Source organism: Ptychodera flava, chromosome 5, assembly GCF_041260155.1.
Source record: "Ptychodera flava strain L36383 chromosome 5, AS_Pfla_20210202, whole genome shotgun sequence".
Classification (NCBI taxonomy): domain Eukaryota; kingdom Metazoa; phylum Hemichordata; class Enteropneusta; family Ptychoderidae; genus Ptychodera; species Ptychodera flava.
Window position 1 is genome coordinate 45,178,759 of NC_091932.1, and position 23,063 is coordinate 45,201,821.

The 23,063-nt window shown below is 38.0% G+C and overlaps 3 protein-coding genes across 3 annotated transcripts in view; all 3 read left to right on the forward strand.

Annotated features, from left to right (window-relative positions):
- Nucleotides 1-2,441, forward strand: part of LOC139134086 (IQ motif and ankyrin repeat domain-containing protein 1-like) — a 31,341-nt gene extending 28,900 nt beyond the window's left edge. Inside the window, exon 11 of the mRNA XM_070700988.1 lies at nt 1,211-2,441. Coding sequence (XP_070557089.1) covers nt 1,211-1,379 — 169 coding nt within the window. The 3' untranslated portion in view covers nt 1,380-2,441. The remainder of the gene's footprint in view (nt 1-1,210) is intronic.
- Nucleotides 2,442-4,366: 1,925 nt separating this feature from the next.
- LOC139134087 (acetylserotonin O-methyltransferase-like) lies at nt 4,367-11,637 on the forward strand. Its single transcript, XM_070700989.1, has 6 exons — nt 4,367-4,459; nt 6,338-6,472; nt 7,162-7,339; nt 7,997-8,314; nt 9,598-9,864; nt 11,057-11,637. Exons 2-6 carry the CDS (start codon nt 6,401-6,403, stop codon nt 11,269-11,271), a joined length of 1,050 nt encoding a protein of 349 aa, XP_070557090.1. The 5' UTR covers nt 4,367-4,459; nt 6,338-6,400; the 3' UTR covers nt 11,272-11,637.
- Nucleotides 11,638-14,737: 3,100 nt separating this feature from the next.
- Nucleotides 14,738-22,875, forward strand: LOC139134091 (IQ motif and ankyrin repeat domain-containing protein 1-like). Its single transcript, XM_070700993.1, has 5 exons — nt 14,738-15,138; nt 19,149-19,242; nt 21,004-21,138; nt 21,794-21,922; nt 22,286-22,875. Exons 1-5 carry the CDS (start codon nt 14,988-14,990, stop codon nt 22,443-22,445), a joined length of 669 nt encoding a protein of 222 aa, XP_070557094.1. The 5' UTR covers nt 14,738-14,987; the 3' UTR covers nt 22,446-22,875.
- Nucleotides 22,876-23,063: the final 188 nt, after the last annotated feature.

Sequence of the window (23,063 nt, forward strand, 5' to 3'; positions counted from 1 at the left end):
ACTATTTTTGGCAACTCGTGGACCAATAGGAGAACAAACATATGCTGTTACCTGAATATATAGCAAGCCAACCTGTGTTTGTAACACACTGCTCTCAATTTTCTCAGTGAAAAATTGAGAAATTCTTCTGATGTGTATTAGCTGTCTTGGTAGCAGATAACACCGCCATTATTTTTTACATGTTCTACAGTGTGTGTATAAACGTAGAGGGCACTTTCAAACTTACCCAGTCAACGGTTGTCTGAACTGTAAACTGGTAACTCACTCTTTGCACTTATCAGTACTAAAATGACTCATATCATGTGACCAAAATTGACGAATCATGATAGAGATCGTGAATGAGGTGTGTTACACAAGTGTATCTTTCCAAATTTTTTTGGCAGCACTACATTTCACATATTGTCATGTGTAAAAATACTGTTCTATTTCATCTTAAGAGCATACATTCTAATCAGCAAATATGTAACATGTTTCATGAGATACTTTGGCCACCAATCTTGTAAATGTTTTATGGTGCTAGGAGGCTAATTTCAACAGTGTTCTTTTCAACAATTCTCGTTAGGTTTTGGTGTTTGAGAATTTCACTTCATAGAAATATCAGGAAAACATAACTAACTTTCAGAAAAACACATCTCAAATATTTTCTAAATTTATCAGTCGCTACGCATGTTTTTTGCATCATGTTTAATAATGAATGTAATTAAGAGAGTGGCATTGCTCATCGACTATGAAAATAACTCCCTGAGTCCATGTACTCAGAGTCTATGCCCAGCAATGTTATTTAACACAATGATTATGTTATTAATTACCGGGTTGATTGTAACTCTTACCAGGTTCACTGTAGTGTAATGGGTACAACCACATTCCTAGAATACACTAATATGTAATTCCTAGGTTCTAATCCCTCATTTTGTCGCATAAACTGTCAGCTAGGCAGACTGATAAGAACAGACAAGATGAGATAAACTGAAAAATCTGGGAAAAATTCTGAACATAGAAATAGAAACTTCTTTAGCTTTTATGGACAGTCAGTTTTCAATTTTCAACTCCAAGCTCTGATTCAAGTTTTTCTTACCATTCATCAACTGCAAAGAAGCTCTAGACAAGTTGTCATGAAACCATTTTGACAATATTTTATGTCTACAGAAATCATGTTGTTACAAAACGTATAGATTGCTTATGCCCAATGTTTTTTTCTTCTTTCTCTCAGCTATCTTAAACTGATCAAGGACAGCGATGGACCAGAGTACAGTAAAAACAAATTCAACCTGTCAAGAGTTGAAAGATTCCAGCTCTTTATCATCACAAAACTCAAATACCCTCCGCAAAAACTCATTGACATGACCTACCCAATCACCATAGTGGTATCTACCATCTAGCATGAACTTTAACCCCTGACACCTGTGAAGGTCAATTGTAACAAAGCAATATAAAGTTATTTCTTGGAGATGGAAAAGTCTTGTCTTTTTGAATGACATGTTTAACCTCCAAAGACAGACAAAAATGCTAAGAATATTTCTGCAGAAAGTTCTCTTGTTCTGTTCTGCTCTGTACTGAATGTAGTTTCTTAATTATGATCAAGATTGATGTGATCAGTTAGTTTTCCGTCCATTATGAACTAACCACTGTATAGTTTCCTCCAAATCAAACGATTATTTTCCGTCCATTATAAATATGTAAGGGTCAAAAAAGAACCCTTTGAAATATCACAGTCTTTTTAATGGTTGAAAGAGATGGATTTATTTTATTTTCTTAACTGTCATGAATTTTATACATGTAAATTAACTTTTGTCTTACTGTTATCGTTAATCACTTTCAACATTAAATTGAAATACAGATTGTAATTTATTCATCGTCACTTTCAGCTTCAAACTTTGCTCATTTCAAAAGCAACAGACTTCAATTTTACACCTTTCAATTATCTGTATTGATAACAGAGTATAATATGTCAGACAGTTCATTTTCCCTACTTTTTACAGAAAGCTTTGTAAGACTTACAAAATTACTCCCATATACGTGTGTGAGTGTTTAAATGTTTCAAAAATATTACTTTGTAATCGGCTTGAATAAATGTATTTAAAGTAAGTTGTTTTGTTTCATGTTCACATTTCTCGGAAAAGTTTCAATTATACCAGCACTGTAGAACACAAGATGTTTGTAACTTTGCAAAACTGAAACATCTTTTGTCTATGAAACTGAGTATTTCAGCATTGTTGCAAGCTTTTTATTATCCTCACTCTATTAAACTGCTACAAGTTGGTTTCTTCCATTATTCAAATTATAGCTTAAATGCTTTTAATACTATATAATAGATTTCATATATTTGTAGGGTTTTTGTGAAGGCCATTGAATTTACTTGTATGTACCTTGGTGCTCAGTCATGAAAGAGAAAGAGAGCAATTAAAGCAACAAAGATTATTTTGAATTATTTGTACACTGAATGACTTTGTGCAAGTGTTTCATCTTTTGTTGATATCACAAAATGGTGAAAAAAGAGTGACCTTGTCCCCATAAAAAGTGAAATCCATATATGTGAACTTTTTCTTTTTAGAAAAGGATGAATTTCACCAACGCATGAACATGTTGTTGCCTAAGTTCAAAGTTATGTTGAAATGTTGGATGTCTTCAATTTCTAATGGGATCATCACCTTTGCGTGATGGCAATTCAGTGCTGCATTTCTAACTAGGAAAGAGAGGGTGTGCGGGATGTCCATACCCTGTGGAGTAGATACCCTCATTAGTGTCAGTCTGTTATTAACGGTATTTATATGTACTATCACCCAACAATATACGGAACGAGTAAGGAGTCAACTATAATTTTTTGCAGCTTTGCTTCGTTTTTATATTTGAAGGTAACCACAGGTCAATTAGGCATTTATAGTCTCAGCAAAATGTTTTAATAATCATAAACACTATTGATAAATCTGTTTGGTATTTGATCATGTTTGAGCTTTCTTTGGGCTCGGCAATACATTAATAGTCACTGAACGCGTGTGGACAAGACGTGACATAGCTGTTTACAGCATGTCCAATGTAGTATATGTGTAGGTATAAAGTGCTCAATTTGTCCATGGGCGGCCCCAGGAATGAAACAGGGTGAATTTGAAAGCCATGTTATCAATAGATCAGATCAATCTTGCAGATGGGATACTAGCGAATAAGGGACTGGACAGAAATTTCAGGAAGGGGAGGGCCTGTGTTTTTCAAATGTCACTGCAAAAAATAGTGACGCTTTGCAAGGATACCGATCACCCAATTTTCATGTGCAAAAAGGCAAAGATCCTCCACCTGTGTGTCACAGTCCATATCAATGATATGATGTCTCCCTCAACTTTCACAAATAATCACTTTTTTGAAAGGTTTCAAGTAATTCAATGGAAAAAGATCACATTTCACAATAAATAATTCTATAAGAGGGCCAGTAATGCTAACTTTTGATGATTTTTGCACTACTTTTGTTTTTAATGTCAACCATAAATTCGAATTCTTGTTCAACTCCGGACTAGAATTAAAATATGAAAACAATGTCAGTGCATTTTACACACACAGACTTAGACTGAAAGATCTGTTGCTTGAGGGCGCTCTATCTGTCAGTCTAATAATAGTAATATAATATAATACTATGTTGACAAAGCAGTGGGTGCTTCAACATATTTTAAGTTGAATAAGAACTTAGAACTGTCATACAAAATGAAAATAATGAAAAAAATCATCAAAAGTTAGCATTACTGGCCTTAATAGTTTGCCCATAGACTGCAAGGAGAATATCATATTTGTTGTTCACGTCTGCACTTTCCAATGCCTTATTCTAAATAAATACATTTGTATCAATTGTCAAACACTTATAAAAGCACAGATTTAGCTCGTTTAGTATTGCAAAAAAAACAACTCCTAGTTTTCTCACAGACTGCCATGTATAGCAAACCAATTGCAACATTTTGTGAAATTCCAAAATCAAAGTTCCCATAAAATTGTTCCTAGTTTTCTGGCCACTTCTTGCTTCCTAATAGTTGCGCAAAAACGGTGACTTTCCCCAAGAAAGGCAATTTCATGACCCTTCAAAAATGCTTACGCGAAAAATTGCACCCCCCCCCCTGAAAACACAGGCCTCTCCCCTTTATTATCACCCCGAAAGAATAAAACATAAGTGTTTCGCCGTCACGGTCATGTAGATATGTCTAGCCATGGGAGTTGGCCACTTTCCCGCCATATTTTAAGAAAACGTTCACATCGCAAAACAAATTACGGTAAATGACAAGAAGATATTCCAGAAATTGTCAACATTTCTCTCCCCCCCCCCCCAAGCCGCCTGATGATGACGCCATTCTACCCTAGCAAAGAGGTGATGACCTAGAGCTAGAGTCACTCCGGGTCATAGGTTCAAACCTTGTGTCCCGCCTTGTGTGCACTGATTGCTGTAGTTTCTGACTTCTTGAGCGTTTGCCAGACATAAAATCAGGTAATTGTTACAATATTTACCCTCCTTATTGTTGTTACTACATTATTCATATGTGCACAGTCCCTCGTGGGCTATTCAGCTCTGGGACTATTCGCCCCATAGACGAGTGTACATATGTACACTCGTCTATGGGGCGAATAGTCCCAGAGCTGAATAGCCCACGAGGGACTGTGATATGTGCAGAGTCGATTGCTGACAAAATGTGTTCTTCTTTTTTTCACCGAAACGCCGAGACGATTGACGTATGTGGGTTCAAGCTATCGATTTGCTGCGGTTCCGTAGCCCTGCACTCCCTGGCTGGTTGTGTGAGGTCCCACACTCAACCAGCCAGGGAGTGGCAGGGGGCTACGGAACCGCAGTAAGCTATCGATACACCATATGCATATATTCAATTTTAATAGGTCGGAAAAGTTGGCCCGAAGTGCAAACAGCCCAGCTTTGCTTATTCCAAGAGAGTTTTCTGATGCCCTGATCATGATATTAACTGTGAAACCACAGAGACCAAATTAATCGCCAAACGGTTACAATCTGTCAAGTAAGCTTAAATACTCAGAAACTTCAAGCGATGTTTCAAACGTGGTTTTTGTACGAGATTACATTACAGATAAGTCCTGGGCAGAATTAACGGTTGGATCGACTGATATTGTTAAGAGCTTCACTGAAATGTGAATCCACAAATTAAGGACTTTTTAAGGGTATTGGAACAAGGTAGAATATCCTATATTAATGTAAAGATAGCGGCACTGTAGTTTTGACTGTACCTGCACTGGCCAAATCTAATTCTTTCTAACAATGCCAAAACATTATTTACATAGCTTCCTAAAGTATGCATGCAACTATCACCTTTCATAAATCAGTTGTCAAGCATAAATAGAATCAAACACAGCTTAAATATGACCTACGTAAAACAAATAGCGTGCTCGTGGTTTCCCGACCTGCCCTAAGTTTTACTTGCTGACCCTTAAACTTATATAAGACGTATGGAAACGTGGAACTGAAAAGTACGTGATCGTACAAAAAATACAAACACGCAAAAACTCTTCATCATTCAAGATATCCTTCAAATGCACTGCAATGGTTTTGAACTACAATATTACTCCGTTTCCAGTAAAACGATGGCAGCCTACGGTAAAAACATGAACTTGTGAACTCTAATGATATTCAAAACGTCACTAATAACAAAGTGTGCCAATGAAGACCACCATGAGATTCATACAATGGCATCCAAGTATTTTAGTGAAGGTACACAGCGCCACTTCACTTCGACCGTACGTCTTGCAATATTGTGGCACCTGTTGGATGGATGAACTGCGCATGCCCGTTTATGTCTGAGCCATCTCACTTGATATGAGAGCCGATTTTGACCATACACAAACATCATGTTTTTTCGAACGATGCATATGGCCGTTTTTGTGGGGAAGATGAACATTGGTTGCGTTTGGAAACAAAGTCTGTATATCCTGGAACAAATTTGTGAACGAATCTAATTTTCTGAATCCATAGCATACCATGACTAACCATTGGTTCAAGATTACCTTTCTGTTATTGTCAATTTCTATATATGGACTTGGTAATTATTTATTTACCTTGAATGATCCTGATTATTCGACCAGTTTCTACGTCTTTTTCTACAAGTGATGTCAATATCGACAAAACCTGCTCATATTGAAATAGGCCATTCGTCTTGCTACCACCAAAAACATTTATCGGAAACGCTGTGAAATTTCATGGATGCTGGCACCCCACTGCCATGTTCCTTACTCGAACTAATTATTCTATCAGGAAACATACTTATCACAAGGCCACTTTAATACCATATTGCCTCCCTCCCCCTCTCTTCCCTCTCTCCCCCTCTCTCTCTCACCTCTGATACGCAAGTGCCAGCTGTCTGCCAAGCCATCTATCGTGTGCACGATTCCTGCAATCAAAAGAAGCTAAACAATGGGCGACAGAAACATCGATCTAACTGCTACCGAAATTTTTGAAATAATAACTGGATTTATAGGAACCCAGGTAAAGTATAGAATGCTTGTTTTTATTTTGAGCCGATAACGGTATTCCAGAAGACACTGCAAAATTATTTTCTTGTATTTTAGTGAAGTCCATGCTAGGCTACAAGCTGCGTTCGCATCAGTTGTAATTTTTCTGAGTATTTCCGTAATGTCACTTTTATTGGTAAAATGCAGTATCTTGCTCGTTTCCCCATATTTAACCCGAATGCCTAGTAATCAACTTTGGAATATGGTCTGTAAGAAAGTAATGCTCCATGTTGCTGTTGACGGTTGTTCCGGACTTGAATTAAATTATAAACAACGTAGACTTCACAGTGCATCGTGTTTGTGAAGTATATGCTTCGTATTTAGTTTAGAGATGAAAAGATGTAAGGCATTTTTAACAGAACAGAAATAATGAAATATCAAACGTCACAGGTATATTTGTCTATTTACGCGGCGTGACTGTGTTCAGTGCTTCATAGTAGTGAACAGGTATAGTTTAAACGTCTCTGCCTCCATCAGTGGCAGGTTAGCATTGCCCCGGATGTGATTTCTTAAACTAATTGGAAGGTAAATCGTATATGCATAATGGTGCATTTTATTTCAATTATCTATCAGTAAATTGCATTTTCATTAAAAGATTCTAATTTCACTGTAGTCAAACAATTCTCTCTCACCACGATTCTGCGTACATTCTACTTTTACAAGATCCTGTACACAGCCAGCGAGATTGGTGTCTTTGATGCACTGGCTGGCCATGGCGAAAAGAAGACAGCCGAGGAATTGGCAACTGAACTGTCAACCGACGTCGATGCCATGGAAAGACTTCTAAATAGCTGTGTCAGTCTTCATTTTCTGAATAAATCCCTCATTGCTGACGAAAATGGTGAGCAAATATGGATCACGTTAAGTATAAAACATACATTCTCTACTGCATAACTTTTAACGGCATTTAAAATTTAGCTTTAAATTGAAAGGTAGGAAAGTACAGAAACGGACATAGAGGGACATAGATGTCAGAATGATAAAGGTAACCTCCGGACAGTCACAGTTGTGGTGTGTGTGTGTGTGTGTGTGTGTGTGTGTGTGAGAGAGAGAGAGAGAGAGAGAGAGAGAGAGAGAGAGAGAGAGAGAGAGAGAGAGAGAGAGAGAGAGAGTCCCTAAAGCATGCCATGTTTAAATGGAAAACATTATTTGCACAGAAGCAGTGCACAATATATAATTCGCGATATTGTTATTGAGTGATAAATTCTAGTCCGTACTAAATTTTAGTTGTCAGCAATAAGTTGTAACATTACAAATCTACAGGTTTCATCGAAAATTTTAAAGTTCGGCATTTCGATATGATTTCGGGAGTAGAATAAGAAATGTTCAAAAAGTGGAATAAAAAATACACTAAAAGTAATAATTAGAACAATTCGTCTATGTATTATGCAGACTATTCATCATGGTGTGTGTAGGTACTCTGCACAGAACAATTTGCATGTATCAACAGACATAAATAGCCTAGTGTAACTGTTGGACATAATTTTCCACTTTTCAGCCCAGTATTCTAACACTGAGGCATCCTGTAAATATCTCACCTCTGGATCGAAAACATCAATGCGGGGACTCATTCACTTGAACAAGGTGTATAGTTATCCACTAATGGGAAATCTTGATTCCGCTGTACGCGAAGGCAAAAATCAAATTCCGAGAACCTTTGGCGCTACCAGCCATGAGCTCTTTGCGAACCTCTATTCGGACGAGGCTGGAGTTACGACTTTTGTCAGTGGAATGCACGGAATGGCGCCGCTGTCGACCAAAGCTGTTGTAAATGCCTTCGACCTTTCTCAGTTCAACACTGCCTGTGATTTTGGAGGTTGGTATTATTTTTTCTGGCAAAAATCGTTGACATCCACCATGTAACAATTTTTGCTATCAATTTTAAATCTCTGTCACGTTTATGTTTATGTGTTCTGATGGTAAAATAACGATATTTAGAAGGAATGTCAAAGTTTTCAACGAGGACAACAATTACAGTAGCACGACCACAACAACAACATCCACAGCACCGCCAGCAGCACCAGCAGCACCACAACCACCAGCACCGCCAGCAGCACCAGCAGCAGCAGCACTGCCACCAGCAGCAGTAGCTCTGCCACCACCACCACCAGCACCGCCAGCAGCAGCAGCAGCAGCAGCTCTGCCACCACCAGCACCAGCACCACCAGCACCAGCAGCAGCACTGCCACCAGCAGCAGCAGCACTGCCACCAGCACCAGCACCCCCACCAGCACCAGCACCAGCACCAGCACCACCACCACCACCACCAACAACAACAACAATAATAATAATAATAATAATAATAATAATAATAATAATAATAATAATAATAATAATAATAATGTTCATGAATGTTTCAATCTGAACAATAGGTGGTTTGATTTCGATGAGACTTTGACGAAATAAATCTAGTGATATTTTCGTCGACTATTATTTTGCATTTATATTTGAAACTGAAGGTTTTATTTTCCCGCTCTTTGCAGTCGATGAGTCTATTGCACAAGTGTGCGCATCCGTTCAAATCGTTGCAAGAGCAAATTGGTTTCCCATCACTTTACTTCTTTTATCAAATGTGTTTTCAAAATCGTCGCCAAGTTAATCATTAACCCTCTCCATCACTTCCACTGACGCTAAAGTTTTGATGAACATAAATCCGATTAACTGTGATACATAATTCAAAGTTACGATGTATGTGCAGGCTAAGTACCAGTGTGTCATTTCCACCCTATATACTGTGCTGGTTGTTGTAGCAATCTAAGCTTCATTTAACGGGAGTTTTGTGAAAAACTGTTAACCATCGGCCCCAAGAGGATTGCATTTTGATGTGCGACATCCAAAGAAACATCATTGCGAACAAAACCTGCCTAGTATTACAATATTTTAACCTGGAGTAAATAAAATACGTCGCTTCTCAAATATTACCAAATCCAATAAAAAAAAGAAAAATCGATAAAAAAGAAAATCGCGTCGTCACAGCACTTTTGCTGAATGTCAAGGACTAGAAACATTATGTGGCCTTACACTAACCTTTGTACTTATTCTGTCAGCCATTTGATTAATTTGTACGCCGACATACTCATTTACATTTTTCACCACTAGGTGGAAGTGGCGCCCTCGCTTACGAAATGAGCCGAACGTATCCTGGCATGTCAATCAAGGTGCTGGAATTGCCACCGGTTGTCAAGGTATCCAATGATTTTAAACCCGATGACGCCGGACAGCTTAACGTGGAGTTCGTAGCTGGGGACTTCTTTGTGGATGAGTTGCCTGAGACAGATCTGTTCATCTTCTCAGTGATCTTTAATGATTGGCCTGACGACAAGGTCGCCCGACTTCTTCAGAAGGTACACAGTGCCTTGAAACCAGGTGAGTTGTGTTATGGGTTCAACCAGATGTCATGATGGCAAACTTCTAACATTCTCTATAGTGACGTGGACTTTTTGATAAATCGAGAGAGAACGTTTTTCCTTTTATCAATATATTTGTTGTAAAGTTAAAGCACAATAGGAATGGGAGATCGTATCGTTTCTGATATTCGGCCGAAATACCACATACTAGACTGTTATGTTGTCCATGAATAAGATCCAATATCAGAACATCGCCGTGAAAACGATGCAAATTTGTCATGTTTAAAGGGAGGCTGTCGTCGGAACTGCGCGTGTGCGAGTTTCTTGTTTATAAACACTGTATTTCATGCATGTTATATAGATGCATCACGTCTGCAACATTTAAATTTTACGATATTTATTACTAACAAACAAGTCTTGACTTTCATCAATTGTCAACGTACCCTAAATACAGTATTTACATCGGTCGTGGCAACCTTTGAGCGGAGTTCCGACGACAGCCCCCTTTAAATTAAAACACAATTCAATTTATTAAAAAATCTCTCATATTATCACACCTCGTAAGAAGAAGGTGACTATTTAAGTCAAGTTGAGGTCCCGGATGTTGACTGAAGCAACTCACATTAAAAGACTCGGCTACCTGGTTGTTCACCTTACCCAAACTACGCACACATACGATGTTATCAGCTGCTGGATCTCAGAAACTTTACGGGAAAATTTTTGATAAATTTACATTGTGTACTACCAGATCACGTGTTTGCATTAGTCAGGAAGATCATTCCCAGGAGTCAAATGTTGAGGATGAGAAAACTTAGGTTTTCTTTTTAATTTCCATCGAAGATTTGATTTTTCCGATGACGTGGACATTTCCTGGTCCTATAACTGTTGATAATGTTGACGTCATTGTCGTACAATAAAACACACGCATATTCTTATTATTCTCTGTAAACTATGTTGAAATACTAAGTATCAGACATGCCAACACGACGCATTATGTGAGCTATGCAACGCCATTGTTGACAAATAACTTCTAGTGCGGACTCAAATTCAGATGTCAGCAATCACATTTGGTAGACTGAACGGTAAGCACGGCCACGTTTTTGGAGTAGAATAAGAAATATTATTGAAAATAAAAGAAAACAAATATAGGAAAATGCTTTAGATGTGACGACCAGTGGAGCTTTGAAATATTTTAATTCATTTAAACTTAGGTGGCGCTATTCTCATTGCTGAGAGTCTGTACAACGATGACAAGGCAGGCCCCGTTCATCCAGCGCTGAGGTGTATGCTGATGCTTGCGTTCACCGAAGGCAAGACAAGATCAGGAAGAGAGTTCAGATTTCTGGCGGAGAAGAGTGGTTTCTCCGACGTTAAAGTCAAGTACACGGACGGCATACACGATGTAATTTTGGCAAGAAAGTATTAAAAATTATTTTGTATTGACGATTGCCTCGAGAAGCTCGACATGTAACAACTTTCTTTCGCCAATTTAGAAATTATTTGTGTATCTTCTCATTTGCTTTCTGTAGACAAGAATCCATACAACAGACAAACACCCAGGGTACTTCAACTTTCAGTTTCGTTACACCGATGCAGTAAACTCAGAATACATTGTTTTAGAGTTACGCATGCGTGTTAGTTGTCAACAAGGACGGTTATACCAGCCCCTCATTGTTCAGCGTTTGCTTTATTTCAAAATTACTGTATCAAATATTTTGTACAGTCAATCTTCCGCTTTTAAAACAGAAGACAGTTGCCATCTAGTTCAAATAAACAGTTGTAATACCAATAATTGTTATTTACTAAGCTGATGAGAACTGTTTTTATTATGGAGTTATTCCAATCAAATCGAACTTGGGTATTCCACATTCAGACATGTTATGTTAGAAAATGTTTCAGGATATAACGGACCGGTTGAACAAGTCTAGCTGATGTCGTTTTGAATCAAGACCTAAACGTTCTGAAAGTAAAGTAGACAATTCAGAGGCACAAGTCCTGTTTACAGCTTTTAGATAATACAGTATCAGCTTGAGCACGGGATAATTTTTGTAGGGCAATTGACCAATGGAGGAAAACAGCGCCCCCAATCTATGTACTCGATACAAGTCAAACAACTTGAAATTCCACCCCGAATATGAAATTGTTATGGCGAGTAGATTAACTCGGGACATACTGTTGTGAATGGATTACAATTATTAATCATTGAGTACTTCCGTTATTTTCCTATCAATAACTCAATGTTAGCTTTTAAAAAAATCAAGCTCTTGACAGATAGGCAATTGATATCAAAAGCAATGCAAATATCTCAAAAAAGACGATGGAAACTTCATTACAGTTTTTCGGAAATAAGTTCTATTCAAATGTGGCGCCTTCTACGAATTTCCAAAATAATATACATCCGTCCATCCGTATAAAAATAGTTCATTCCAATTAGCTTCGGCATTGGTATAAAATTTCAGATTTTTGATAGGGGAGGCTGGGTACTTGAGTCAGCGAGAATGATTAGGTTTGCCCGTGTTTTGATGATTAGAAATCAAAACAGTTTCAATAATCAGTATCATTCAAAGTAAATGAATAATTTTCGGGTCAAAGGAGTAAACAGAAAGCGGCAAAAACAATATGATCATCTTGAACCTTGGAAAGTGGTGGTACAAGGTGTCTTGAATGGGTCGGGTTAGCTTACCCTGCTATAGTGCTGCATCCGCTCAAGATTGACCCAAAGTGACAAATTCAATGTAATCCTAGAATTAAAAGCCATAAAAATTACTATTGTGAGTGAAAGCCAGGAATGCTGTCACTCATCATATGATAAACAGACATGTCGAATTTTGATACATCTCCATCTCTACCGTAGAACTTCTTAAACGACTTCACTAATCTACTTTCCGAGAACTCTTGCCTCACCAGCTTTTATACTAAGGGAGCATTCGTTCGGGGAGGTGGTCGGTGGAAATCAGGGGGTGGTAGCCTTTTACAGAACACTTTTTTGACGGGGTCAAATTTTACAATCATTGGTTTAGGGGGTCAAATTTTACAAATGTTTGCATGGAATTATGGTAAAAACAACAGAATTGACCGAAGAGTATATAAAACAGAATACGAACATAGCTTTATCTGTCTGAACACGTGACAGCAAGCCGAATAGAGTACTTTCGTTCACAAAAATAAAATTTACAAGTTGACCAAGAGAAATAAATGTCATGGCAATGTTCATGATACAACATTATAACACTTGGGAAAATGCAGAAAATAGCGCCAATTTTTGAAAATATTGTGTAATATGGAGAGTTTGCAAAGATTTTTGGACCTTGTAATCACATACATTTGAACAAACAGGATTAACACATATATGACGTCAAACCCAATAATTCACATCATTCGAGGTAACAAAATTACCAGGTCGCATAAACACAAACATGACAATTTCAGAAAGGACCATCTCGAACACCAATGGAGCAAGTGCTTTTTTAATCAATTATTCTGACGAGACACTTTGACTTACTGTCAAGTTCACTGAGGTAAACTGCATCTCAATTTCGTACTTGTGGGTTCTGACGAGTCACTTTGACTGATTGATAATAAGCAATTCTATTTTCTGTCAACTATTCATTAACCAGTCGGAGGGCAATGGTGTATCAGTGATTGTGTTTCGGTGTCAGATGAGATATTGGAACCATGTAGATGCTCCTATTTTTTGTCTCCAAGAATAAACTTTTGGTGGATGTGTTACAAAATGTAAAAACGGGCTTTACACACAATACCTTGAAACAATATAGGCCCTACTGCAGACAATTTTTACTTTATTTTCTTCAGAGTAGCTTGTTTGACAGTAAGAATGCAAATGAAGACAGAATGAGCTTTATATTATGTGATTTTAATCGAGGAAACAAAATAGGAAAGTTGACTATACAGTACTTGAAAACACGACATACTACAGGCATTTCTGTTTTGTTTTATTCAGAGTAACTGTTATTAAATAGAAAACAAAGGCGTGGGGAGGACACGAATACCTCAGACAATGACAAAAGGACAGCGACATCATCAATATCGATAGTGTTGTGTTCTGAGACACAATATTTATGTACATGCTACAAAAAGGGCCTTTGTTTACATTTCATTTCATAAGTCAGAACAAAAAATATCAGTACGCAGTGAAGCTTCACATTTTTTGACAATTTTACGTCAGTCTAATACCAATTTGACAGAAACCAATGGTTTGGTAATGGAAAATTATGAATTAATGAGGATCGTCTGTGAACATTAACAAACATGTGGAAAAATACATTTTTTATATTTTGCTTGCCATTATGAATATTTAATGATCATAATTTGCATATTTTAGGGACAAGTGTTTTGTGCTGATTCTAAAATTATTTGGTTAAAGCGGACAGTCTTTGCTTATTTCAGAAGTCAGACGTCATGTCACGTGGGTACTATCAAATGCCAGCTTCATCCCAGGGCATTAGGGTGCAAAGGGTTAATCAATCTAATCAGATGAATAATTGAGGGGGAGGTCACATTTTACAATTGATGAATGAGGGTGTCCTATTGAAGAAAAATAATTTGGAGGGGGTCACTTTTTGCATTTCATGTAGCTTAAACTCCATCGACCTCTCCCTCCCCGTAAACAACGAATGCTCCCCAATAGGCGGTGTCTCACTCGAAAAGCTCTGCAAAGGATTTTAGAAATGTTTACACCAGAAGTACGAAACTATCATGCAATATTATTTAAATGCAGAAATGTCGACCAATATTTAAAGATGTTTCATCAACATTTGGTTCGCGGCCGTTTCGTTGACGTCTACTTCTGCTCATGATTTGTCATGGTGACACCCCCGTTGAGCGCCGCTTCATACGTCCACTGCAGTGAAGGACAATCAGCCTGTAAAGGCACTAGAGTTGAACGTACGAGGGCGCTGTTTCAAAAAGATTCGAGTATTACTATGGCTACAGTGTCATTATAAACAACCTTTCTTTTCACCGAACAGCTGATCGGCATTGATGTCATCGACGCCGATACCTGTATTATGCAACAACTACTTGAGGAGTCCTTGCGCTGACTGACACGGCTGCATAGCTGAACGGGATTCTTACCTCACGGTTCTGCCATAGTTCCTCGTACTTGTAGGAGCGTCACTCAATATGCCCCCGAAGAAGTCACCCGCCGCTAAGCCAGCCGCTAAGCCAGCTGGTAAACCGGCAGCGAAATCTACGGTGAAACCTGGGGGAAAATCTACGACAAAAGCCCCTGCAAAGCAATCTGCAAAGGCAGAGTCATCTGGAGCAGCTGCAGGTAAGATTGCAAACTGTCCGGCACGGCGCGAGAACAGCAACTCAATGACCAGAATCTATGTATCTATGCCATAGCATAGACAGTACTGTCTGACCATAGATGGCGGAGCGACGCTTCCAATGACTATGTCCATGCTTAGGCCGCCCACGCACATCGTCATTGACTTCCTAGGTTTTTAGTCTGTGCTTTTCATAAGACAGTAAAGCCACTGCAATGCCGTCTAGACTGGTGGTGCATTGTATACCTCCCTCTTAAAAAATATGCCAATGAAGATTTTGAAGCTCATAACAGTACGACATGACCTTCATGCATAGGTTATGACGAATCCGGCGAACGCTGTCCGTGACCGCCGTAAACGGTGGGATGAGTCAGGTTATTTGTACCGACACGAGTGTTTCAGAAAGCACACAATCATGTTTGCTCGGAACGCTACGCTGCGCGCTGCACACACAAGGGCAATGTTCGATCACATTTCTATGCTGAAACGAAATATTTTATTTTTGCAGTCGAGGAACGAAGTCTTGTCTTCAGTTCATATTTTGCTAATCTAATGCACTTTGATCATTTTCTTGGAAACTGTCCGTGATTACAATATTATTAAGTAAGGACACTGTCAGTGTATTAAGTGAAGGGATCGCTACCTACTCTTCAAAAAACTCTCACTGTAAATAAATTTGCTCGTTTAACATACACTATTTGCTCAGTGACCCTTGGGTGACTCACAGGCCTTTGTTGTACTGGTCCATATTGACTGACCGAGGTTGAGAAATGAGTTCATTGTTCAAACTGTCTATTGTGTACGATTTTGATGTCGCAATAGGTGAACGCGGGGGGTGTCACAGTCAAAAGAGTCCTGTATTGTGTCGTTGACTTCAGAGCAGTAACATTGTAATCTTTGCAATGGCTGCCTGATAGCAATGTTCGTGGGAGCTTGCAACATAAATATTTTCATGCACATGGATACGTGTTTGATGATTTAGGCTCACTTGTTTTATTCTGATATCCCTCCTCCGTATTTAGAGAAAATTGACATTGTGAACACAACCAACGGGCATATCGCTCTTTCAGAATTTGGAGAGCTCAGTGTGAAACGTAAACAGTGTCTTCAGCTCTCGATCTCCAGGGTTCAAAATGGTCAATCATTTTTCATGTTACTGGAGTCTCGTGCCATACATATTCCTGTGACAGGGTGGTAAAATCTTCACAATGCCAGCTACGTTTACTTCGTTGAATGGTATGCACCTCGAAAGTGAAAGTTTTGCTCAAGCTTTCCTTGATGAAACTTTCAACCTCTCTCTTACCGAATCAAAAATTAAAATCAGAGGTCAGCGTACGAAGTTTGGTAGTAGAGAAACGAATTACCTTACCTTTATCAGTACTTGAATTAAAAATGGTCGCCATTCCTGTGTTTATTCTACAGGTGAACATGAAATTTACGATTTTTTCGAAAAACGATATCAACGAAAATGTTTCTAACTTAAAGAATTTAAAAATTAACGCCAGCAAGTGAAAGATAAGAAAAGAATTGTAAAAATTTTAGTGTCCGAATGTGTCTCCGAGGCGCACTCTAAACATTTATTTGGTATTGTCCTCTGTGAAAGTCAAAGACAGACTTCTGTGAACTCATGTAAGCCTTCTAGCGGTGTCCGAAATAATGATACTGTTCATTTCTGCACGTGAAGAGGGAGATAGGCAGCTTAAAACTCAGCTGACATTCTCATCGGACAAAACATGAATTAAAAGGCAGCTTAAAACTCAGCTGACATTCTCATCGGACAAAACATGAATTAAAACTTCGAACAGTACAGAAACAAATGGAAATAATTCTTTTTTTGCCAAATTTTCTACACTGACACCCAACATTTCGGGGTTTTAAAGTTTTATTTGATAAAATATTACAACCCTCTAATGACAATTTTGTCGAACTTATCTGAATTTTGGCTCTTATCTTCTACTATTTAAAATTAATTTTGGTAATTTTTATACATTTTGGCAAAAAAGCCTGAAATTCACACATTTCAAACTCTCTCATGATAGCGCTTGGGGCGCTCTTCAGAAGGTTGAAACTGACTCGGCCGGTTTTGGCTTGACCATGACCATAGTACTGTATTTGGCTCAGACGGACAAAAGCACCCACACACAGACGACAGAAAGGGTAAAGGTCAACTGAAAAAAATGATTAATCGATTCTAGGAAATTGACTGAGTATTTACACTACAGACGACACTTTTATGACCACAGAACGTTCTCTGCGCGCGTCGCATTGACTAGCGTCGAACATTTGCTCCCAAGATCGCGTTCTGTGCGTTCATCTCGAACAAAATTGAAACGAAGAACGTTAATGAAGTTCATTTCTGCTCGCCTATTTTCATCCCGCGAAATAATATATACAAACTAAGTACTGATAAATTTCCGACCGAAATTGAGATGGTAAAACTGTTTCATCTCCCGATGGTACGTGGCACTCTGAAGGAAAATGTGTATTCACGCGTGTTCCCAAAGTCTCGGGAAAAGGAGAGTATTTTGCTCATTGCTCTATAAAGCATTCACATGATGTTACTGTATTTTGAAATCATATCTGCCCTTCCTAGATTTTGTAAATTAGGGTTGCTTTTGGTCTAATTTTACTGTGATGTTGTTGCTAGGCGACTGGGTGCCGTAACTTGTACTGAATTTTTTACCTTGGTTGATAGCCCTGCTGGTGGCAGATAAAGTGTGCGTGCTTTGATAGTATATGTGCTATTGGTGATTGCGAGAGAACCACTCTTTTTAAGGATGGGAATTTAGCAGAGCGGTTTTTACTGTGATGTCTTCGCTGGATGACTAGGTGCCTAACGTTGTGAGTTCGAATCCGATCAGGAATTTGGTTCTTTTTATATTTTATTATTTATTTTATTTTATTTTATTCATTCTGACATCCAACAGGCATAGCCCAATAACTGGATGCAAACAGAGAAAAAATAAAACATGAAAAAGACAAATCACAACATGCAGAAACTACTATTAAGAAAGGCACTAAACAAGTGACAACAGAGACTGACAAATATCAAAAACTCTCGGTAGTAAAATGACTATCAGCAAGAGATAATAAAACAGATGACACTTGGGTTTTAAAAGCACTAAGACTGGTAAACAAATCAATATCAAAACGATAGACACTTTTTGTGAAAAATTCATGAAAAGGGATGTTTTTTTTATTTCAATTTTGTGAACAAGCATTTGTACCCACACCTTTCTTGTGAGTGCCACCGCCGGAAGACCGGCCAGGGACATCAACGATAGTACACGGATGTGTTACAAAAATGCCATTGCTCTATACAACATTAACATCACAATAGCTGTAACGGTACTATAATATCTCCCTCTCCTAAATTTTGTAAATTAAGGTTGTACGCGCCTCAAAACCGTGCAAGACTTAAAATTGTTTTCAAACTTTCCTCAGTGAAACTTTCAACCATTCTCTTACCTAATCAAGGGAAAATTCAGGGGTCTGGCACTAGAGAAAATTACCTTACATTTACCGATATTTGAAATTCAGCATCAAAGCAACTCTTTATTTGATTGCTTTTCATTTTTTTTAAATTTATGTGCAACCGTATCATAATTTTTGCACAATGAACGGACGGCACTTGTATCGTAGACAATTACTAGGTAAATCTGTGTAAATTGTTCCTGAACAAAAAGAAAAAAAAAATATTGTATGTCCAGTCGTACACGCTCTGCATACGGTTTGTAACCGACATACAATATTGTCATTAAGCTTATGAATTTAAGGCGGAAATTAATAACATTAGATGAATTATTTATTGTGTGATGCATGGTAATCTAAATGCTAGGCTATCCTGCCTGCCTTGGGAAGTAGAAAATGAAAATGCTGATGAAAAAAATGATCAGAATTTACAGTATGTCTTTCTTATGAGGTTTTCAAACCGTAGTCACCCAGAACAATAGAGGGGCTATGAATTTTTTATTCACTAAAATCATGTTTTTCATTTTCTTTCGTAATCAAGCTGTAAAAGTTGAGCCTGTTGGAGTTTCCATTGGCATTAAACAGCTTAATAACGTTTTGAAAGATGAAGATGGAAAGATGAAAGCAACAGGAAGGTAAGGCAGTCCGATTTACTATTTTCTTCGGGACGCATACCACTTGAGGGCGCACCGCATCCCATCATACACTGAGCCACGACTTTCGTCTTGATGGTCGGCAAGACTGTTATCAGGGCTCTATTTTATAGGTGGTCGATATTAATATTCGGATAACAGTACATGATAAAATAATAATAATTACGATACATATCATCTATATTTTCGTCGATGCGTATAACATTGAAGGTACTTTGCGCCTACAAAATGAAAATTTTGAATTTTTGCTGATATTTTCATAATCAATAATACAAGTTAGGACTCACAAGGCAAATTTTGGCACTAGAGAAGCACATTACTTGAACTTTACCGAATTAGACATTCAAAATGGCCAGTTTTCCATGTCCATGTATTAACACAGGAGGAAAATGTATTCTCAATATTTTTACAAAACACAAGGCGATAAAAACTTCATTGAATCCACAGGAGTAGCAGAGCAGTAACGTAAACTTGTTTTATGATATTTTTTATCTCGTGTCAATTGTTTGAACCACGTTGCTTGCTCTCGATATAGAACTGTTTACCAGGCAAATCTCTTAATTAATTATGCATTCAAGTTATCATTACTGTTTTACACAAAAGAAGTGTCCGGGATAACTGGTTATCAGTAGTTTTAGACAAAGAATCCCATTCAAAAGAAGTGTCCGCTGCCTGTTACCAATACAATGGAGACAATTTAAATATTCATGAGTGTCATTCATGGAATGACATGTGAAAAGTGCTAATTGATAAATAAACACACAATTTTCTCAAGTCAGCGTAGTAAGAGTAGGCCTTGCCAACCTACCAAGAACATCAAAGCCAAACAAAATGTGAAGAAAGACGAGCATAAAGAGAAGCACGCAGAGATAAACACATTTAAACTGGCCAAAGACTACATTACATTGCACAAAATGAACTGAAACAATACACTAAAATAAAATAAAATTGTAGAAAAAATCAGATCTGACAATGATATACTTGGTAATGTCGGGTTACTCACAATTTGCACATGACAATATCTTCAACAGTATGGTCATCCCGAATCTTGTAGGAACGTGTAACGTTGACTTGACCGAGAACTAAAGACTGATCGACTGATTTCACTGGACATGTACCTTCGGGCAGACTGGCGAGAGTGGCTCAACACGAGCACAGTTCAGAAGCAATACATCAATTTCACACTGTAAAACACTCGACAGAGACAGTTACGCAAGATTGTTAGCAATGACGCTGCGAACCATTGCAATGTAAACAGCATCGTCCATAATTACCAGTGACAATAATATTCCTAATCCCAGTCAATGTCCATCCCGTTAGTTCCAGAAGAGTAGTCTGTCATGATAATGGTGGCATAGTTGCGACGCATATTGAATAAGTAATGTCTAAGTTTTGCCTGAACTGAAATATTTGGACCAGGACTGTAGGAGATTTAGTTGCGCCTACAAATGTTTGAATAATTTCAAGTGCCCAATCACACACTATGAAGCACGTTTATGGTCCAATCAGCAATTGTTTGTCAGCTTATTCATGAATAAATGAATGACATGTGTCCACGCTGTATTGGTTTTCGGTTTTGCTTCTGACCCTGCATTACTCGTCATGAAAAGACTTACGTAACTTCTGTAATACGTCTCGCCCCATCGAGAAAGTCAACTTTTGGGAAAATGTCGCCTAACACTTGCCAAAGTCGCAGTATAAATTCGTACTTGTATTATAACTACCGTTTATTTACTTCATCAGGTGGCCATTGGTCATCGATAAATCAGGAAGGGCTGCCACCTTTCTCCGTTACCAATATGCAAATTATCTTACCGCTGTGAACCCAGGTGACCTTCAGCCAGAAACACTCAGGAAGGCATTAATCGGTGCAATAAGGTAAGATATCGCGATGGAGGATTGACGTTACGCGGTTCCAGCAATTTTTTTAAAAAATGACTTGGCCATTGGAATGTTGCCCTTGGCCTTGTTACTAAGTCCTGATGTCACGGTACTTGACAAAGCCGCAGGCTAATCTATACCAAGCATACTTCAAAGACTGATCTGCACCCAGTCACATGTTTGATTCATGTGCCAGAGAATTCACGATAAAGCAGGTAGCGCTTTTCGTTTTTGTTTTTTTTTGGTTTCTTTTTTTACAGGTTATTATTTTCACATATTGAATTCACGTACTGTACGTGTCATTATCATTCTTTCATGACACTTAAAGGGATACAGTCGTCGGAACTGCGCTCAATACGACCGATGTAAACATTTTATCAAAGTTACGATGGTGATTGATGAAAGTTTAAACATGTAAAATATGCATCGTATAATTTAAATGTTGCAGCTATGATGATCAGGTGTATCTAGATATCGTGCAGGAAATACATTTTTGGTAAACAAGAAACTCGCACAGGCGTAGTTCCGACGACCGTTTCCCTTTAACTTCAAGCCTTGCCATGTAGTATAATCATATTATTTACTGTATGATGCGGGGGCAGGGAAATTAAATAAATATAATTATGAGTTTACATTTTGTCTTCCTCCACAGATATGGGAAAGAACTGACGATAGACATGGTGGAGTCGGATTTGTATGAGAATCTGGAAACACAACTAGAAACGGTTCAGAAGGGTTTGCTAGAATCCATTGTTTCCAAGGAAATTCTGAAAGACGATAAGTAAGTATATAGTTTAGTAACACTGCTGAGAGTGTTAATTGTCTTGTGCTGCGACAATTTGGCATTGTTACGGGGAACCATATTCACGGCCAAGTATTACTAGAACTCGATCAACATTGTAAAATATGATATTAGTTTAGCTGACTATGTGGCCTCAAATCTAATTTGTATATAAACAAAGCATATGTACACGTAAATTCTTAGCAACTAATACCCACTTTAGAAGACTGAAGGGTTTTAGATCTAGGTGGTTCTATAGGAAACAGAGACAACGTTAATGATATATAAATGACTGAACGACAAAAAATACAGAAATCTACGCCTGTTCTATTTTGACAAAAATCTTTCATGTTGATCTATCAGATATTTGTCACTTGTGAAAGATGAAGATGGCAGCGAGTATGGTGAATACAATTTCAATCCCATGATGCTCGACAACTTTATGTTCATCATCGTGACGGAGAAAGAGGAACAAGAGGACAGAGTTCTTCAGAAATTCTACACTGTGAAAATCCTGGAGTGAGCTGTGTAGATACTACGGCCTGAGTGGAATTTAGTTTTGATGTTTTGTTATTGATGATGGTACGAGGATGGAATTCATGAGTACGACAATAATACGCACAAGCTCAAGGGTGACGCTACACGATATTTATGTTCAGACTGTCCGGTTGCGGAAAAGTCTGACCGAATTCTTAACCACATTACCGTCCAAATATTAAAGTGTGACAGAATAGTTGAAGGTTTGACTTTTTATAGTGTGTGGTAAAGTAGAGAGTGCAAAAGAGATATAATAAGGGACTTTTTCTCTCCGCAATATTTTTATGTTCTTTGATGGGAAATTGAGTCGTTCTCCTTCTCCTTAACTCTATTCATGCAATTTTATCTTTCCTGTTTAATAAATTCTTTGAAATAATTGATGACTTGAATTCAAATAAAATTGTTTTTGTCTTCAACTGCTTTTGGTATCTTGGACTTCCTAACCTATTCGTTTTGGTTTTATAGTGTTTCCACCCTTCAGTGTCTGATGAAATAGTCGCTCGAGAAGACAAGAAAAAAGTACATCTTTAGAAATTATAATCTCCCAGTCTGAAGGGACAGGAAGACCAGGTTTCTCTTTGCCTCAACTCACGGTCGTTAGCCG